This window comes from Lepidochelys kempii, chromosome 6, assembly GCF_965140265.1.
Source record: "Lepidochelys kempii isolate rLepKem1 chromosome 6, rLepKem1.hap2, whole genome shotgun sequence".
NCBI lineage: Eukaryota > Metazoa > Chordata > Testudines > Cheloniidae > Lepidochelys > Lepidochelys kempii.
Genome location: NC_133261.1, coordinates 23910721 through 23931102, shown reverse-complemented (window position 1 = coordinate 23931102; position 20382 = coordinate 23910721). Strand labels below are relative to the sequence as shown.

Sequence of the window (20382 nt, the reverse complement as noted above, 5' to 3'; positions counted from 1 at the left end):
CAGTCAACACTCTACCCTGGATCTGCTGTCCTTGGCCAACTTCTGAAGGGACTGAGAGGGGAGTATGATCAGTTTGGGGGATGGGATTTGCAGTTGCTGATCATCAGGGATAAATTACGTGCCTTAGTAGCTTGTGATTTCTCCCCTCCATCACCAGGACCACAGAGATCTCTGTGAAGCAGAACTTAATCAGAGCATGGAAGGGTATAGGATCCAGCTCCATGGAATCCCATGAATCTATTGCTGTAAATGTAAATCCTTTGGAGCAGGGGTCACCATAGACAGGACGCTGTGCTAGGTGCGTATAGTGAATTCCTGGGATGGAAGGGCGTCACTGACAATGCTTATGATGGGAAGGAGCCAGGAGTGACTGGTGGTGAAACAGGGATCAGCACTGCAGCATCTGGGGAGGACCAGGATCATGGTCACCCTGCAGAGCTTGGAGGGCTCCGAAAGGAAAGGAATATTCAGGGGCAAGCCCAAGGAGAGTTTGGATTTCTACAAAGGTGGCTAGAATGGGAAGCCCTCCCTCCCACAAGGACTATACTTCAGGGCCCTGCACCAAAGTGGGCTGGACAGGACCCAGCCACACACAATTCTGAGTATCCCACCTGCTTCTCGGTGAGCCAAAGAGGCTGTTCTTGAGCAACACAATGCCCTGCACCAACCCCTAAGGATGAGCTCACCGACTCCCCTAGGCCTGGAATGTTTTAAAAGCACTTTCCCATAACCCACATGGAAGTTTCTCATACTGCAGCCTCAAGAACACGCTGCTCCCTTCAGGAACTAGCCACCCACTCTACAGACCTGAGCTAGCTTTCAAGGCCACTAGGAACCATTCTGATCATCTGGTCCGAGCTCCTGCATAACACAGGCCAGAGAACTCCACCCAGTGACTCCTACATCAAACCTATCTCTGATGGTTAAGCTTTTAGAAAGGCATCCAATCCTGATTTAGTTTCACTTCAGAGCTAATTGCCAGTTTGGGCATTCGAGGACCAAATTTTCACCCATGTGTCTCTAAAGGCGCTATGTAAATTTCACAGCTGCACCAACTTGTGTGTGCAAAGCCTGCCAGATGCCCATGTGCCAGGTCTATCCTTTGGAAGCACTGATGGAACACTGGCAATTCAGAGTAACATACCTGGGACGGCACAGCAGCTGCCAGGAATTCAGGCTAGCACCCAGCTGGCATCATGGTCCACAGCCATAGGGAGAGACTATGGTGGCAATAGACGTCTTTTGCCCTGAAAAGTGCCATGGAGACTAGTGAAGTCACCATGCATTTACACTAACCAGACAGAAAAGGAGTACTTGTGGCACCTTAGAGACTAACCAATTTATTTGAGCATGAGCTTTCGTGAGCTACAGCTCACTTCATCAGATGTTTACCGTGGAAACTGCAGCAGACTTTATATACACACAGAAATCATGAAACAATACCTCCTCCCACCCCACTGTCCAGCAGGACAGTGAGGTGGGAGGAGGTATTGTTTCATGATTTCTGTGTGTATATAAAGTCTGCTGCAGTTTCCACGGTAAACATCTGATGAAGTGAGCTGTAGCTCACGAAAGCTCATGCTCAAATAAATTGGTTAGTCTCTAAGGTGCCACAAGTACTCCTTTTCTTTTTGCGAATACAGACTAACACGGCTGTTCCTCTGAAACTAACCAGACAGTTAACTAGCATCCCCTGGTACTACCAATTTACCAAGTATATTTTGCGATCACATGAAACTGACTCTGCAGGTTATTAGGTGAGAGGAATGAAAAAGCAGGGTTACAGGTTTAATTAGCGCCAGAGAGTGCCTAACTGATTAATGAGATCCGGGGAGGCCTGTACAAAACCCTTAGTGCATTTCCTTTGCAGCCTCCACATCTGTCTCTCTTGGGCAAGAATTAATCCATATGGCTGGGGAGTATCTTGTCACATAAGAGGGTTTCTCTGGAGAGTGGTGTTCCAGTAGGCCGTTCCCGCAGCTGAAAAGGCAAAGGATTTAAACACCCATATGTGGCAAGGTACAACACATTCCCCTCATGGCCCACTGTAGGGCCTGTCAGACAGGGAGCAGGAGGGGGGACAAGTTAATTTTTCCCATTTACACTGGAAGCCACTAAATATTTTCCACTGAATGCATCCGATGAAGTGAGCTGTAGCTCACAAAAGCTTAAGCTCAAATAAATTGGTTAGTCTCTAAGGTGCCACAAGTCCTCCTTTTTTTTTTGTAAATAAAATATAAATCGCGAGAATCAGAAAATGATTGAACATCCCTCTCCAGTCACTGAAGGCAAAAAGCCCCTGTGCCCCCAATGGGCTCTGATGGGGATGGAGGCTTTGAGGAAGAAGGGGCAAGATTGCTGTGTAACCCCAGCCGGTCACACCTCAGGCAAGATCAGAGTTCTGGCAGGTCACCCTCCTGCTGGGGAGATTGAGAGAGGTGATGGCAGCAACTGCCAAGAGCAGGTATAGATGGAGTATAGCTCTGTCAGGGCATGGGCACGGCGCAAGGAGAACCATCTGGATGTAAGAATTGGTGTGGGCTCCCACCCAGCACAGAGACATCATCTGTTCTCATGGTCGGTGCACAGGCTGCTGAGTGGTCTATCAGCCAGAGCGAACCATTGTTCTTGTGTGGAATCCTGATATCTCACGGCAGGGCTTGGATGATTTCTCTTTGAGGTTGCAACATGGGCCTGGTTTGTTAAAGCTTCTAGCGGAGTGGAATCTGCAGTTGAATTGCTCTAGAACACACAGGGAACCCACTGAACTCCTGGCCGTCCTGTGCCACCTTAAGGAGGGTGGCCTTCTCTGGCAGAGGCAGGGTAGGTGCTGGATGATCCAAGAGTCACTTCATAAGGAAGGCAAGTCCTCGGGTTACTGATGTTTCTGTGCTGCTGGGTAGAAGCTGGTGGGGTTGAGACACTGAGGGTGGTGGTAGAGGGGGATCTGATGGATTTCCTGGTACTCCTAGTACGGTTCTGACTTTAAACTCTTGTACAAGCAGCAGGTGAAGATCATTCCAAAGATCTAAAGGGTGAGGAGATAAGAGACTGAGAAACATGACATGTGCTTAGGGGCAGCTGTGTAAAGATGGGTCTATGTACCCTAATGGGTTAACAGCTATCCGCCAGTTGGGTCTTCTCACAGAGGCCAGTTTGACTCCTCTATCTGACGCAGGACCTGATTTCAGAAGTGCTGAGCACCCACAACTCCAGCTGAAGTCGCTGGGAGCTGCATGTATTCAGCACCTCCAGAAAATCAGGCCCCTTAGGATTTAAAGCATCTGAGAATTTACTGTACTTCCAGGAGCTCTGGAAGGGGAGCTGGTCATTCTGGATGTAGAGAGGATGAGGAGAAAGCAGCTTGTAATATTCCTACCGGACCTTAATTGCAATGGGTGCTCAATGGATGAGCTGAGCATTTGGGAAACCCAAGCTCTGTGTTTCAATAAAACAGCAGAAGAGATGATGAGCAAAGCAGGGTGTCTCCCCCTACAACCAGTCACAGACATCCAATTGGTGCCATTGAGTTACTAGCCAGAAAAAAAGGGAACTGAGATCATATCCCACTGTCGTTCCCCTGGGAAAGTCTGAATCTTGAACCAGAGAGAATACCCTGCACCTTTCCTCTAAGATACAGGCAGGCTAAGACGACATGTACCGCCCCTGGAATGTGTGTCCCTTTTTCACATTATCCTCACAGAGGTATCAAGACCACAGCACCATTCACCTCTGGTGACAAAGCAAAAGGAAAAATCAGGGCACAAAACTACTCCAGATCGGCAACATCTATGCTGGCAATTGTGGGGGTCCCCGCTAGAGGTCTCCCTCAGTCTGCAATAGAGAACAGCAGAACCCATGCCGTGTCCGCATTTCAGAGCAAACGCGTAACTCAGCTCTCCCCAGCCCACTGCACTGGGTTTTAGCATCAGAATTTCTCTCTCGGAAGCATAGTTAAAGCCTCCGTTTTCACAGACACAAGGAAAGGGAACTAGCTCAGGGCATCTGAACCTTGGATCCCACAAGTTTAGATTAGCACAGTTTGTGGAGACCCACACACCATACTTCCAATGAATCAGTGCCATAACTCCCTAGCCATGCTCTGGGCTCAGCAGATGGTGCTTCACTGGCCTAGGGTCCTTCTAACGTGAGCCAAGCTTCCCCAATCCCGAGAAGTCAGTCAGTCCCTTTACCTGAACACAAGCAATGCCAATCCCCACGGCTCCAATAATTTTCAGGTGTTCCTGAATGAAGTTTTCCAGCTTAGTGATGCAGCCGCCCTGGAAGGGTGTGGGGGGGAGAACAGGAAGGATAGATGGGAGTTAGTTTTGGTTTAATCCCTTGCCCCTCGTGCATTACAACGTTTGTAACCCTGTAAAGCGGGTGAATGAATGGCAGTGAAAACTAACAGGATGGATTCCTTGATACAACTTATTCTTATCTGTGTTATGGTGGCATCCAGGAACGCCAGTCAGGCATCAATGTCCCATTGTGCTAGGTGCTGTACAGACAGCACACAGAGAGCTCATAATCTACACTTCCACCCTAACACGGCTGCTACTCTGAAACTTCCACCCTTGTTACAGATACCAAATGTAACAGTACAGCATGGACAGTAACCACTGTGATAGCAGGGAGCCTGGCAGCTCCCCAGAAATGGCAAGCAGGCTTCAACAGGTCCAGGGCAACAGACTTACAAATGGCAAGCGAGCGAGGCAGTGACCGCAGAGCTTAGGCTAAGACAGCAGCCCAGCTGGGCACAGGTGATGGGGAGGCAGTGCCCTCACAGAAACCAACATCAGCCCTGCAGCCAGAGATGGGTGAGACCATGACCTCCCATACGCCTGGGGCTGAGTTGAGTTCTGGTGGCAGGGAGGAAATTTTACCCCAAGCTATGTGGAAAGCCTCGTCCTTGCCAGAACCTGCCTGCAGGGGATACTGCATCGATACCCAGTGACCCCAAAGCCTCCACCCGACGACTGTAACGGCTTTGACCTGAAAAAGAACATGGAAGCCCTTGCCGGGTCTCCAGGAATTGCAGTTTGCACCAGCTACGAGGTCTCCTAAAACAGCAGAAGCCCTTTAAAGGAGAACTCCATGTAGGATTGTTTCTAAGAGTGATGAGGTGGGGCGGCGTGGGCCCAAAAAGGTCAGGCACTGCCCGCCTTCATCTTGTAATTGTGTCCGTGGTTGGCAGCCTGCTCCCCTCCCAGCCCTGCCAAGCCATTGCTGACACAGAAGCAGCAACAGGGTTGGTTGAATATTGATCCAAGGGTCTTTAAATGATTAAGTGGGTTAATCTAGCGAGGCAGATCTTCTGTGGGGAAGGGCAGCTTCCAAACAGAGGGTAACAAGGCTCCTGCCCCAGAGAGCTTACAACCTACAGAGAGAGACAGAGGGAAGGGAGAGGAGTGTAATATACAGGCAGAGGGGGTTGGGGTGGAGAGGCCCAGACCTTGCTTGTTCCGTGATTGGACTTCAAAATCTAAACTACCCCTAGCTGCCCCATTCTGGAGCCATTATTACCTTCATTACCCAACCCTTGTCTAATTTTTTCAAAACCACTAAAATCTTGCCTGAACTACCCCCTCTTAGCCAAACCCTGGGGGGGCACCGTGCAGGCTCTCTCTCCCGAGAGCTAACCCAGCCCCTGAAACCCCATAGGTTCTCTCTCCTCAGAACTAACCCAGCCCCCCGCTATCCCACAGTCTCTTGCTCTCCACAGCTTACCTGGCCCCCACCACCGATGGGCTCTCCTGCCAGCTAACCCAGCCTCCAAGCCCTGGGCGCTCGCTCTCAGTGCAGCTGTGGCCCTATTGGTCCCAGGGTATTAGACACGGTGGTTAAGGTCATATCTTTTACTGGACCCACTTCTGTTGGTGAGAGAGACAAGATGAGCTCCGTGTAGCTCAAAAGAAATTGGTCCAATGAAAGATATCACCGCACCCACCTTGTAGGTCAAATGGGCAGCTGTGCGGGCAGTGAGAGGCAAAAAAGGCAGCCCCCAACTCCATCTCTGACATGGGTTCCTCCGTTACGCTGTCCCAGGGTTGCCTTGTGGGCCCTCCATCATTGGTTTCACTTCTGCACTTCCTTGCTGGGGCCAGGAGCAGATGTGGGGGAAGTGCCAGGCAAGAGGCTCTACCCAGTTCTAGCCAACCAGCCCAGAGCCACAAATCTCCTGAGCTCGCCCTTTTCTCCTGACATTCCTAGCTCAGAGCAGTCTGGCTACGCAGCTGAACTTGAGGCGACTGTGCTGAACCAGAGAGTCTCCGCTTCCACCCTCACTATTCATGCCCAGAGGCATGAGGGCTGATTTCCCTTATATCCGTCTGATCTGCTCAACTTAGCAGCAAATGTTACTCATGCTCCTAAAACTGTCTAATCCTCACGTGAGCCCTGCTGAAAGCACATGCCCTCTGAGAGGAATATCGGACTTAAAGGGGCCACCTCTTCATTTGCGGTGTCTCTAACGAGGGAAATTATAAACAAGGAAAAGACTCCAGCAGGCATTCCCCACCCCTCTAATTACCAGTCTCAAGGCAGCCAGGCAAGGTGCTGACTCCACAGGTTAGAGCGCTGGCTATGCTGCTGGGAAGATCAGGCTAGAAAGCCAGTGAACAGTCCCTTGGTTGAGGCAAATGTATTTATACTGTTATGAGTCAGGTGAAACTTTGCTATAGGCTTAGTTAAAACCTTGTTCAACCTATGTGTGAACAATAGCTGTAAGAGACAGTTAAGGGAACACACCTAAAACAAGGCCTTCTAGAGCCTGCCCAGAAACTAGCCCCACGTGGGAGCAGGGTTACACTCGGTACTGAGAAAAAAATAGAAACTGAGAACAAACAAGAATGGAGAGGGAAGCAGAGGCCAAAAGCAAGAAATCCAAGCAAGCAGTAGCTTGTGTGATCTTGGGGAAAGCTAGAGAGAGCTTTGGGGTCTCTTGGTGTGGTTAACTAAAAAATGGCTCCTTTTGTTCCTGGTTCCTCCCGAGAAGCAGGACTTGGTCCGCTCCTTGAAAATAAATAAGATTTCATTAAAGAGAATACCGGACTCCATTGCTTCCCACTTCTAACTGGAACATCCTCAGGGCCCCAAAATTTGACTAGCTGCTCGAGTCAAAAAGGGCAACAATATGGTGGGTGCCACAATTCCCCCTGCAAGACCTCACCCCTCCTCGAGTCAGGTAAATGACTGCTTAGCTACCCATTTTGTTTGTCTGAGTAAAGCGGGGTTTCCCCTCTACTCAAACACTGCCTAACCCAGCTCTAGCCAACGGGGACTCTACTAATTTGACTCTACAACACCCCCTTTCCCTCCTCTTCCTACCTCTTTCCTTCATGCTGGAGGCTAAATCCATCTTCCCTACCATCCTACCACCCTTTCAGATGAGGACTGGATGAGACTCCATTCAAAGCCTGCCAAAGCTGCTGAGATACCACTTGCATTGTGGGACTCAAACCCAGGTTTCCTGCCCAGAACTGAAGAGGAGAAGCACTAGGCTAGCCTCACTTTTCCCCCATCAGCAACATGCTTCCTACTCTTCCCTTCCCCATTTCCTGGGGTGCACTTCTTGTCAGCGTCACGTTCCCCACCCACAACCAAGTTTCCTGCTCCTTGTGCTGCGAGTCGATATTGCTGTCTGCTGCACAGGATTCTTTAACATGCTCCTCGAGCTTTGGAAGGCGATTTCTGCACTGATTTTAAATGAACTACTTGCCCAATCCACACTCCCATCTGCAAGATGCTGCCTAGGTAACTTGTACCACGCTTACTCAGGACATCAGCTCTGATCCCACACCCATGACAGCTGTGATTAGTACAGCATTTGGAATTGGAGGTGGGGAACAAAGTTCGAGAACTCAAGTCTTCAATGGAAAGTCCCTGCCCACCCCCTGACTTCCACAGGCTTTGTATTCAGCACTACGGAAGCGCCAAACCAGTCTGCCCAGCAGGCAGAGTTGGCTCTAGGTTTTTTGCTGCCCCAAGCAAAAAAATTTTTGGCCGCCCCCAGAAATATGTCGCCCCTGGATAGATGCCAACTCCGCGGGTGCTCCGGGGCTGGAGCACCCCCAGGGAAAAATTGGTGGGTGCTCTGCTCCTACCGGCAGCTCCCCACCCCGCTCCCCCTCCTCCCCTGAGTGCACTGCTGCCACTCCGCTTCTCCCCCTTCCCTCCCGCCCAGGCTTGCCGTGAAACAGCTGTTTTGCATGGCAAGCCTGGGAGGGAGGGGGGAGGAGTGGAGCAGTGGCGCGCTTGGAGGAGGAGGTGGAAGCGGAATGGAGGTGAGCTGGGGCGGGGAGCGGTTCCTCTGCCCCCCACCAAAGATTACTTCCTGCAGCCCCCACCTCCCTGCGTGCAAGCCTGGGAGGGAGGGTGGAGGAGGAGAAATGCAGCGCGCCCGGTAGAGGAGGCGGGGCCAGGGATTTGGGGAAGGGGTTGGAATAGGGGCAGGGAAGGGGCGGAGTTGGGGCAGGGCCGGCGCGAGCACCCACCGGCGCCGGGTAAACTTGGCGCCTATGAATGTGCCCGCCCCTGGAAATGGGCCGCCCCAAGCACGTGCTTGCTTTGCTGGTGCCTAGAGCCGGTCCTGCCAGCAGGTCCCCCCAGTGTGATCCTGGGAACGTTGACATCAGCCTGTTCTTTACCTCCTTGTAGATGTTGGAAGGATGGTCTCTCCGGCCACACCCTTCTGTTATCGTCTTACAACAGCTGTCTGGGAATTTCCGCCCTCCGGCCTCTGCGGATTTGATCCAGATGCTCTCGCTCCAGTCTGTAGCATTGTTGCTGCCACAGCACTTGAACTGTATGCGCACAAAAGCAAAGGGTGAGCCTGCAGTTTGTCACCAGAAAGCACAGCGCCATCCCCTACATCCATCCTCACCGCACCAAGCTCCTAGTGACACTCCCCGCAGAGCATTGTCGATCGGCGAGTCCAGCTGCTTATGTCTGCCTGTGTTTTTATGAGCTGCTCTACTTATGAGCGACCTTTGTGCCTAAGGTTCCTAAAAATGTCCCTTAAAGATCTGCAGTGCCTCAGTGCCACTTACTTCTCTGTACGGAGATGGGCTTCGTCTGCAGCTCCTTGTGGTCTTGACAACAAAACTGAACAGCACCAATCATGCGCACGTTGAATCAAATTACAGACGACTGTGGGCAACTTAGCTGTTCAGCACACCCACAGCCTAGGGGGTAGTTGTAGTAGGCAGAATGAGCTTGTTCCCTGTGTGGGTCCCTGCACAGCTGTCTGTCTCTCATCCCACTTTTGGGAACAACTCATGCCCTCAGACCATAAAGGGCTGCATCCGTGTGCCCTTGGCACACTCAGATCCTGTTGGCAATGATGAGGGGAAAGGCGGGCTTGTGGCCAAGGACTGAGAATCAGGAGAGGAGAGTTCAATTCTGATCTCCGTCACAGAGGGCACTGCGTTGTTAGTTGCACTTTGCCTCTGCTTTCTCATCTGTAAAATACTCACCTGATAGCGACAAGGCCCGGATTAACCTTTGTGCATTGCTCTGGGGTCCTCAGACAGGAGGCACTACAGAGCTGCCGGTTAGTATTATTCATTTACAAACAGAACTGCTTTGACTGCTGAAGATTGGACCTCTCTCTATTTGTGACCTAAACAAGCCACAAGCCCTCAGCTCTATGGATTCCGTACCTTGAGAACAGAATCAGGAGACACCAAGCACTAGAATACACACTGAGACGCTCAACACCTTAACATGGGGCATGAGAAAGCAGAGCAGAATGGGGAACGTGAGAAAGCGCCATGGCAGGCCACCCCAGCGACGTGGGAGTCAGTTCTAAAGCCTGTACAACCCTCCCGAGAATGTCACGTCAGTGATCCTGCACTTCTCATGGACATGTATCATAACAGAAGTGAGAGTCAGGCAGTGGGACATCAGATTGGTGTGGGTTGGAGGTAAATTCAGGTCTATAGCAAAGGGCATGTCTCCTGGGGAGGGGTTGAGAGGTACTGGATTATGAAGTTATCAGGACTATTCAGCCATTCCGATGGCTCAGTCCCCCAACTCTCTGGCAGTGCCTGGAGCAACAGGGCACTTCAGTTATTATACTTCACTCTCCAGGGTATTGGGAAGCTTAATTAACATTAGTAATTCCTCCCAAACTCCTCTGGTAGACAACCTGTTGGAAGCAGCTATCAATACTGAACTGGCCAGTACTAGTTCATTCAACAAGTGATGTGAATGTCCCCCTTCCCCTTTCAAGCAATCACACTGCTCAGAGAGCAGGAGTCCCTGTCTCTATGACAGCAGACGCAGCATCACATCCATCCTGTCTGAGCTGGGGGAAGTGGGGTGTGATGCTGGTAAGCCAGGTGCCAGCTCTTGCCAAGGCTGGAGGTGTCAGCTGAGCACTGACAAATTCATAGCTGGAAACCACACCAGCGCATCTTGTATGTTAATATTGTTCAAGGTAGGCGTTAGACTTGAAAGGATGTGTTTAATGTTTGGACTCAATAGAATGCTTGTAAGTTGCTGCATATATTAATCTTATTTGTAATGCCTGTATCCCATGCTATACGGTAATATGGAAGTCTTGATTTATAATTATAAAAATGCCTGCTCAGTACAGGTGAACCTAGGCAGGAAACGCCCGCCCATCAAGGAGGACTATCAAGACTAAATGGGCCAATGTAGGACAAAAACTTTGTTGATCGTCCCATCCACCCATGAAGAAGTTATGTGCAGGAGCGCTCATCCCATCAGTTTGAACTCTGGGGGAAGGACATATAAAGATGCTCATAAGAAAAAATGGTTATATCTTTGCTGTTTGGATTTTCGCAAGGGCTGGACCTAGGAAACAAAAGCATTCTCTTGGGGCTGGAAGCAACCTGAATATTTTGTGATTTTTGGTGTAAGTGACCTTTTGTCACTAAGTCTGGCTTGCCTGGGCGGCAAGACAGACTGGAGTGCCCAAGGTGACTATCTGTTACTTCATGGTAAGACTAGCACAGTGATCCAGGAGTTCACATCTGTTACTGCTTTGGTGAAATCCAATTGTAGAACACACCACAAGTTTGGGGTCTCTGCCCTGCTTTTTGACAGTCTGCCTGAGGCTGGTGTGCATGGACCACTCCAGACAGTGTGACATCGGGAACACCTTTATCTCTTCAATAATAAAGAGCCAGTGATCTAAGGATGGTATACTTTTTATCTCTATCATAGGTTTAATTCTCCCCATGTCTTTGAAGCCTACCTCCTGCTGCAGTTTGTCCACCGCGCTGGTCACGCCCTCCTCTCCCTCCTTCCGGTACTTCTGGGTCATGGTCTCTTTCAGGTTTTGCTTCAGCTCCATACTCAGCTAAACAAAAGGGGCATTGGGGGTGAAATCATGAGGCGGACACCTTCCTTATCATCACCCCTTTATATTTTCTATCATCTTCACTCCTGGAGAACAGCAGAGAACTTTGTGGAAGCTATAACCCCGCCTCCAATGTAGACCCCATTGGTTCCAAGAAAGCACATTTGCTTATTTCTGCTTCTCCTGGCTCTTTAAACATCATTCTCCCATTTTAAAGTGCAAAAGACTCTCACGGGGCCAAATCTGTGTCCGTCTGTGGCATGCTGCACTGCAATGGTCCCAGCATGGGCCTGCCTCCACATTGAAAGGGATACCATCCAGAGGGACAGGCCTGCCCCAGAACAGGATTGCCCTTCTCTAAAAATCTCATTCTTGCCTCTAGGATCAAAGGGGCTCTCATGCCTCTGGAAGCACTAAATCCAAAAGGATCTGGCGAGGAGTATTAGGAATTCAGAGCCCTGGACCTGCTGGGCTGAAGTTGTGCAGTCTAAATACCTTTTATATCATTGAATGGGACGTCGCACAAGGAGATTGAGAGCATGAGGAGGGATTTTAAGACTCTTGCCTCCCTGGCTGCAGCCCTTGTGATACTAGAGATAGGTTCAGAAAGCAAGAATGACATTGCTCAGAAAGAGGGTCTGATATTTGGAGCATGTCAAGCATAAAAGTGTCCTTTACAGTGACACACACACACTAATGTATCCACAACTGTCTCTCTCTGTTGAGCTGGCTGATGCACCACTCGACTGCTATGTCCTTTCCTGGTATTTTCCTGCCCATCCCTGCTGATACACAAAATATAGCTGAAGTCTGCCTCCTTTCTAATCAGCCTCCTCCTGCCTGATCCATTCAGTAATGATGCCATAATCCAGTGCCTGTGAAATCACAATTCTCCCATGCTCCTGAACAATGTCGTCACAGGTGTAAATGGCATCACTGAATAAACCAAACGGGGAAAGGCCAGATGGCCAGATAGGGAAAAGCTTCTCTATGTACATGTACTTCTTACTAATAAGCAATAACTGTGGGGTGGAATGCAGGAAAAGAAAATTTCGGTTACACTGGTTTGGGGGAATATGGCCTGAGTTTTCCTCCCCCACTTCAAATCTGCTGAATGTAGCAGTGGGTCTTAATTTTCTGTCAAATGGGGATAACACCTACTTCGCAGAGGTGATGCGAGACTTCATTCATTAACGTTTGCAAAGTGCTTTGAGATCTTGGGATGGGAGGCTCTTTAGAAGCGCAAAATATTTAGGGAGCAAAGACAAGAAGAAAAGTTTGGGAGCTCATGGGCACCAAAGGCAAACAAAGAGACAGAGTCTACTGGTGGAAATATTACTCAGGAGAAAAGCAGTTACCTGCAGGCTCACGGGGAAGAACTGCAGCATGGAACAAAGACAGCAAAAGAAACACACAGTTTATATACACGCACGCATTGGACAGGACAGCAAGGGAAGGGGAGAAAGAAAACCAACTGCTAAGAGAGAAAGCAGCCGGAGCCCAGGGAAGGAAGGACTTTTACATAAAAGAGCGTGGGGGGATCAGTGCAGCTAGTAAGCCAAATGCCAGTGGGTGATCTACAAAGCAGCCTGCGGCTCTGCCAGAGAGACTACAATACCAGCATGCCACGCTCCACCTTAATCCAGGAAGTTTCCACCATTTCACTGATTGCCAAGTGTTACTTTAGTCTTTGCTCAGGTCCACATGGAGCATGGCTTTCTGGGTCCCATAGCCTCCATGGGGCCTATCCCTCCATATTAAAGATGGAGGCAGCTGGAATGTATTCCACTTGATACAAATGAGGCGTAGCTCTCTGGCTACAGGCAAACTGCTAATGCCACCCTTGGGGGAGGAGGGGCAAAGCCTGGGAGCCCTGAGGCAGGATGAAAATTCCCAGTTTAAGGGTGTAATCCAGGGAAGCCTACAGTATGTGAACACAGAGCCACTGAAAACGCCTGCAGCCCTCTGCAATGTACACTTCCCTGTCAGACACACCTCCTCAGACAATCTCCAACAGTCTGCCCTCTTCAGACACCCAGCCTTCCTCAAAGGATGGGGGAAGAGAAGACATGTGGGCAGCCTTGTCTGAGGGAGCCTCCCAAGCGGTATACCTCTCATCGGCCATATCCAGTGTGATAACATGAAGCCATAGAATCATAGAATATCAGGGTTGGAAGGGACCTCAGGAGGTCATCTAGTCCAACCCCCTGCTCAAAAGCAGGACCCATCCCCAATTAAATCATCCCAGCCAGGGCTTTGTCAAGCCTGACCATAAAAACTTCTAAGGAAGGAGATTCCACCACCTCCCTAGGCAACGCATTCCAGTGTTTCACCACCCTCCTAGTGAAAAAGTTTTTCCTAATATCCAACCTAAACCTCCCCCACTGCAACTTGAGACCATTACTCCTTGTCCTGTCCTCTTCCACCACTGAGAATAGTCTAGAACCATCCTCTCTGGAACCACCTCTCAGGTAGTTGAAAGCAGCTATCAAATCCCCCCCCCCATCGCTCCCTCATGGGGATTTCAAGCTCAGCTGTCTACGACTGCCGCAGACCCTCAGAGATATTCTGAGCTACGCCGGTGGTGCTCTATCCCCAGTTAGACCATTTCTCGTCTATGAGCTTGCTGGATTTAGCAGGGAGCGTTTCTGCTTGGCTATTAGCCAAGATGGTCAGGGACGCAACTCCATGCTCTGGGCATCCCTAAGCCTCTGACTGCCAGATGCTGGGACCGATCAACAGGGGATGGATCACTTGATGATTGCTCTGTTCTGTTCATTCCCTTTGAAGCAGCCGCCATTGACGACCGCTGCCAGAAGACAGGATACTGGGCTCGATGGGCCATTCCTATGTTCTGCTTCATGGACATGCTAGATGGCACAACTGTCATTACAACTGCCTGCGTTACCTTCCTGGGTGTCAGAAAAATCCTCAGGCTGACCCTCTGTACTAGAAACAAGACGATTCACTCCAGCAGCTCTCTTCATAAGGCATCACAGAGGGAGGGGGAGAAAAGAGGATGTGCAGGAAGGAGCTGAACTGTATCTGACTCCCAAATACACACATAACAGACTAATACCTTGTCAAATATGGCTTATAACCTCATGCATTTTGTATATGGAGGGATGTAAGTAAGGAGGGATCAAGCTGGGGTGAGGAATAGATGGGCCCAAACCCAACAACGGATTCAAAGCCCTTGAAATGTTGGTTTAGGCCCCATCTCTAAATACAAATTGGGTGATAAGTAGCTGCTCCCTCTTTCTCTGGATTGATCCTCTTAGCTCGACATCCACTTACCTGTTGGTAGTAGATATAGGCCAGGATACCCGCAATGATCTCAAGCAGGAAAATGCACAGCAGCAATATGAAGTACTGCAAAACAATGGTAAAATTGTCTGTGTTAAAAGAGAGCATCAGGAAGGGTGGGAGAGAAGTCCTAGAAGTTAAATTTAGATTATCAGGAAAAAGCCTTAAATCTGTCAGTATTATTGTTTGTATTACAGCAGCTCTCAAAGGACTTGATCGGTATGAGGGGCTCATTGTATTGGGTGCTGGGCATGGAAAAGGTTATAATGTCATTTAAGACAGGCAGCAACAAGAGGGCTTATCAAAGAGTAGGAAGTGGAGGAGGAAGGACAGATGAGAGTAATAGTGATATAAATGTATCTAGTGAAGGGCAAGACAAAAATTACAGCTGAACTGGAGGAGACAGGCTCCTATTTACCCTTTTTCCTACTTCAAGAACAAGGGGGTATCCAATGAAATGGAAAAGTAACATTTATTGATATCAGGATTTTTCTTTTTACATGATGCACGCTTAGTGGGAGGAACTCTCTGCTACAATGTATCATGAAGGCAAGAGTTCAGCATGGTTCCAAAAGAGTCAGGACACTGATTTGGTTAAGAACATCCCCAGTCACATTAGGTGGGATAAAGAAAATGTATAAGAGAACTAAATTTTCATGTTTCAGGGCATAGCTCAAAGGTGTTAGGAGGAAACTATCACTCTGGGCAAGTTAATCCATAATTGTCTATTCTCTGAGGGCTCTTGCATCATTCTCTGAAGCAGCCTGTACTGCCCAGCGATGGACATAAGATTTTGGGCTAGCTGGACCATGGGTGTGATCTGGTAAGGTCGTTCATATGAGCCGTCACGTATAACTAATGAAATGCAACTAACTAGATTCCATGGATACAACAGCTCAGTTGCTGATGCCACCCACCACAAAATGCAGCTGCACCAGTTCCTGTGTAGAAACTCAACACTAGCTTGTTAAATAGGAGAGGAACATCTGACTGCACCAGGCGGTGGGAGTCCCAGAATAACCATGCATCCTATGGGGACGGCTCTCAAAACTGAGTAGAAGCCAAGGATGAGGCTGCAGTACAGACAGCAAGTGCAGGGACTTTGTACTCCATAGTCAGCCAATTGTTCAAAGGAGGAAACAATGCAACAAGGTGGCACTATTTGGCAATTGCAATGCCTCCTGATTTGGGGTGGGAAATTCCCTGCTCTGGGGACCTTCAAGCAGAATGCAGAGTGCAACGTCAGCACTGGAGCTCTGTATTGAAATGTGCCTGTTACTCACACAGGGTGAAATTCATCCCTATGCACCACACAGGTCCCAAGTAACCCTCATAAGAGAGCCTCACCTTAAGCAGTGCATACATTGTACTGGTCACAGTGGTACGTAAGCCCGAGAAGTGAATTTCACCCACAACAATTAACCATGGAGAGTTGACCTCCACCCTTGGGGTAACTCTGTGGAGTCCACTGAGATACAGAAGGGATGAATTGAATCTGGGCATATTGTTTAATCTTTTGCAGTCCTTGTGTCTATTTAAAATTTCAAAAAATGCTCTTAATGTAATTTTAAAGTTGGTGAAGGAATCAAATTGCCATCCCTGAAGACCACCCAAAGCTCTCTTTCTAAAGCATCCAGTGCTGTAGGATCTACGCATCATGTACAATTTTCTCAGAAAACAGGGCTATGCCCTGTCCTCGTTTAAGCTACTATCCTGACTGTCATGTCAACATGGTGATGGTCACCTAAGCGGCTACGGCCAGGTCATTCTACAGCTCTAAGGGCCTAAATTCGGGCTCATCCCGTAATACTCTAGGTCATCACAGCACAGCACTTGGCAATGCCGTCTTCCCCACACACTGCCCCACCAGAGAACTTTGCCTAGAGCTGGAGACACCACCTCTAGGGACTGTCATGGCTCCATATTCATTCTAACTGTGGCTCTTCTGCAAAGACTGTCAGGTAGCGTCAGTTCTGATGGTGATTTACTCCACTAGGAACCGGAGAGAGACACTGCCCCATGCACACAAGCTTATTTCACAGAAAGAAGTCATGCTGGAAAGTCCCATCTTTGCCCCACCCATGATGGCTGTTCTCTTTGCAGCCTCATGCGGTTCTGCATGGGAAACACACTCACTATCGGATTTGATATCTAGCTGTACCAGCACACCATCTATTATTACAACCCTGGCCCCACGAAAGGAGCTACACACCCCTCCAAAAATCCATGGTTGGCATCAAATAAATGCATCTGTATGTTACAAAAAATAGACCACCACAACACCCTGCTAGGAAAAGCAAAGGACTGGAGACAACAAATTTGCCTTTGCATCACAGCTTGTCTTTTGCTGAGCGACACCTCCATTTCTCACTGCGCTTCCCCTCTTTGTCAGAAGACACAGGTAATCAAAACGTCTTGCCCCAGTGAGATTATGCCAAATCAGAATCCTTGTCCATTGGGTCAGATTTCCTCTTTCACCCTCTGCTAGGATTCAGCAGCTGCCTGTGAGGGACAACTGGGTTTTATCTGCAGGCTGGGCTTTAATAGGAGTGTACAATCTCAGGCATTCACTCCCAGCCCTAAACTCCCCCCACTGGCTCTCAGCTGAACATTGCAAGTGTCTGCACATGCTTGTACAAGGTACCCATTCATACCACGGGAATGAGTCACCCGATAGAGTGCTGGATAACCAAAGGCTGGGCACCACACTAATGGGAGGCTGAAAGGGACAGAAAAGGAGAGGAACACTCCTAAACAAAAGGTTTCTTTCTTTTGTTGGAGCCTGGTTACATAATACCTCTCTGACATCATGGTGCTGTCAGGCTGCTGTTTTAGGGGAAGGAAAACAACCAATTAACTGGAAAGTTTCTCTTTCCTTCATCTATTTTCTACATACAGAGTATTTTCTGCACTGATGTCAAAGGCATTCCAGTGCAGCTGGCATGTATCACAAGGCCTCAGCTCACCATATTATCTTAAAGAGCCCTCCCAAGTTTTAGCAAACAGGTTTTATCAAAGCCTATATAGAGTGAAGGTTACTACAGCTACCATTCAGCTAGACTGTGCTAAAACATCTTGTTATTATTGTTAGCCCTGCCTGGCTGTTTCATTTACCTGTCACATCTTATCTATTTAGACTATGCTCTTTGGGGCAGGAACGGTCTCTTACTCTGTATGTACAGCACCTCGTACAATGGGCCACCAGCCTAGATGTAGCCTCTGGACAGAGCTGTAATCCAAATAATAACAACAAAATGCTTTCCACCAATTCTCTTTTCCAATGTATGTAAATATTTGAGAGAGGCATGTGTATGTGGGGAAAAACAAGGGCTATCTTTTATATTCAGCTCTTCTATCCTACATAAGAACTGTCATACTGAGTCAGACCAAAGGTCCATCCAGCCCAGTATCCTGTCTTCCGACAGTGGCCAGTGCCAGGTGCCCCAGAGGGAATGAATCTAACAGGTAATCATCATGTGATCCATCCCCTGTCACCCATTCCCAGCTTCTGGCAAACAGAGGCTAGGGACACCATCCCTTCCCATCCTGGCTAATAGCCATTGATGGACCTATCCTCCATGAATTTATCTAGTTCCTTTTTCAACCCTGTTATCGTCTTGACCTTCACAACATCCTCTGGCAAGGAGTTCCACAGGTTGACTGTGCATTGTGTGAAGAAATATTTCTTTTTGTTTGTTTTAAACCCACTGCCTCTTAATTTCATTTGGTGACCCCCGACTGGCTCCTGCTTTTATCATGTGCACTATGTTTGTTTCCACGTGATTGTTAAGAGACCCATGATCACCCTACCTGCTTGTAATGAGCTGTGTACACCAACAGTGACATATACATTATGTTCCTGATTCTCAGTTATGTTTCTCCCTACTTTATGCTATCCCAGCAGTGTAAAGTATGATGAAAGTTGGCTTAACGGCCATTTCCTTGGCAAAGGGGGGATCCTAGGTGGCAACCCTACACCTTTGCAGTCCATAGGATAGGGACATCTCAGGGTGTGTTGGGTGTGCAACCTCACCATCCCTGTGCCCTGATTGTTCTTTACTGTTAGAATGGCTATAGCATCTGAGCTCCAGTTAGAGTAGGCCCTGGGATTGCTCCAGCCTATTCTAGGGACCAGACGATTCCCTGGCCTGCTGTGCCATTGGTGGGGAGTCTGAAACTCAGAGTCAGGGTGAACTATAACAAGCCTGATCCTGCAGCTCTTGCTCATGGGAGTGTCTCTCACCGAAGTCAACAGGCTGCAGGCCTGGAACCCACAGAAGCAACTGTGGTATCACAAGTGCTTGGATCACTGTGGCATCCCTGAGTGAATCAGGCTGGCTGCGAAAGAGGAAAAATGCTCTTGACACACAAATGTCCTGGTAATCAGCAATGAGAAACAAAACACAGGGGAAAGCCTTGAACTGGGAGTGAAAACTCACCAGTAGCTATAAAAGTAGCTAGAATATACCTTCCGGGCTCAAACCCCCACCCCCCCAATGCACATACATCCCCACCCCCCATCTGAAATTATTCTTGCAACTTGCTTTAAAGAGCCTCTGGATTTGGAAAATTACAGGACACTCCCTATCACAGCGTCTCTCTGTATAATACATGGCCCTTTGGTACAGAGAGAAATTGGGACCGACTGGCACAGACACCTTTGTCTTTGTTGTGAAGATGTTGGGATTACTGGCTGAGCTCAGAGCTGGCAGGAGCCTCCAGCCAGACCAACTCAGCCCTGCCCAGCACAAAATATTTCTTTTGTGGATTACTTAGTATCAGATAAACCAGAGGAGGGACGAGACAATAGATCTGTCACAGGCAGCCACTCAGAGGGGGAAAGAAAAGACAGAGAACAACCTTTTGTTTCCATGAGACAACTGTTCGTTTTCTGTGTCAGAATAACAAAGAAAACCCCACCAGATTTTCATCTGTAACTTTCAGGAGGGCGGGGGAGGAGAGAGAGAGACAAAGGCAGATGAATAGAGCTCTTTAGAACAGTGAGTAATTGTGCTATACCAAAATGAACTGCTAAGGGCCAGGGGCCAAATACCACCCCTCAGAACCAAATGAATGAACCACTAACAAGAGCTCCTGAGTGCTCATCACAGGCCTTTTAGGGGCATTTTCCACCACCTTGTAGTTTCAGTTCACAGCCACTCCCCACAAAGTGGGATCACAGTCAGAAGGTATTGTTCATCATGGCTCCTTTCCCTATCCCCACCCCAGTCTCCACTCCACTCGGACAAAGGGGATGGGACATTCAGGCCAGCAGCAGCTTGTAAAACTGAAGGAATGCTTAAGGCCCGAGTGGAAGTGTCCCCCTTTGTTACTATGAAATGACAATTAATGGCCCTTTGCTTTCAGTCACTACACTCACCACTGCAGATGAGCTGCTTAATGAACCACTGCCACCCTCCGGACCGCAAAGGAGATTTGAGAGAGCACGAGTGAGAATTAGGGCAAGTCTACACTTAAAACAGTGCATCGGTGCAGATGGGCCGCTGTAGTATCTTAATGAAGACGTTCTATGCCAATGGGAGAGAGCTCTTTAGTCTAATCCACCTCCCCGAGAGGCAGTAGTTATATTGACAGGAGAAGCTCTCCTGCCAACATAGCGCTGTCTACATGGAGAGTTCGGTTGGTATAACTATGTCACTCTGGGGTGTGGATTTTTCACACCCTTGAGCGACGTAGTTATACCTATATAGGTCTGCAATTTAGCCTAGAACTGAGATTTATGAGGG

At 48.8% G+C, this 20382-nt stretch overlaps 1 protein-coding gene across 2 annotated transcripts in view; it reads right to left on the bottom strand.

Moving 5' to 3' along the window:
- Window positions 1–1638: 1638 nt before the first annotated feature.
- The window catches only part of CD151 (CD151 molecule (Raph blood group)), a 57043-nt gene continuing 38299 nt past the window's right edge, over window positions 1639–20382 (bottom strand). The window contains exons 5-10 of one of the 2 annotated variants that reach the window (XM_073347166.1): window positions 14627–14701; window positions 12688–12708; window positions 11225–11329; window positions 8649–8804; window positions 4194–4280; window positions 1639–3028 (exon numbers count right to left, since the gene is read on the bottom strand). In XM_073347166.1, the coding sequence (XP_073203267.1) occupies window positions 2969–3028; window positions 4194–4280; window positions 8649–8804; window positions 11225–11329; window positions 12688–12708; window positions 14627–14701 (504 nt within the window). In that variant the 3' untranslated portion in view covers window positions 1639–2968. The remainder of the gene's footprint in view (window positions 3029–4193; window positions 4281–8648; window positions 8805–11224; window positions 11330–12687; window positions 12709–14626; window positions 14702–20382) is intronic. The other variant, XM_073347167.1, reaches the window with a different exon arrangement.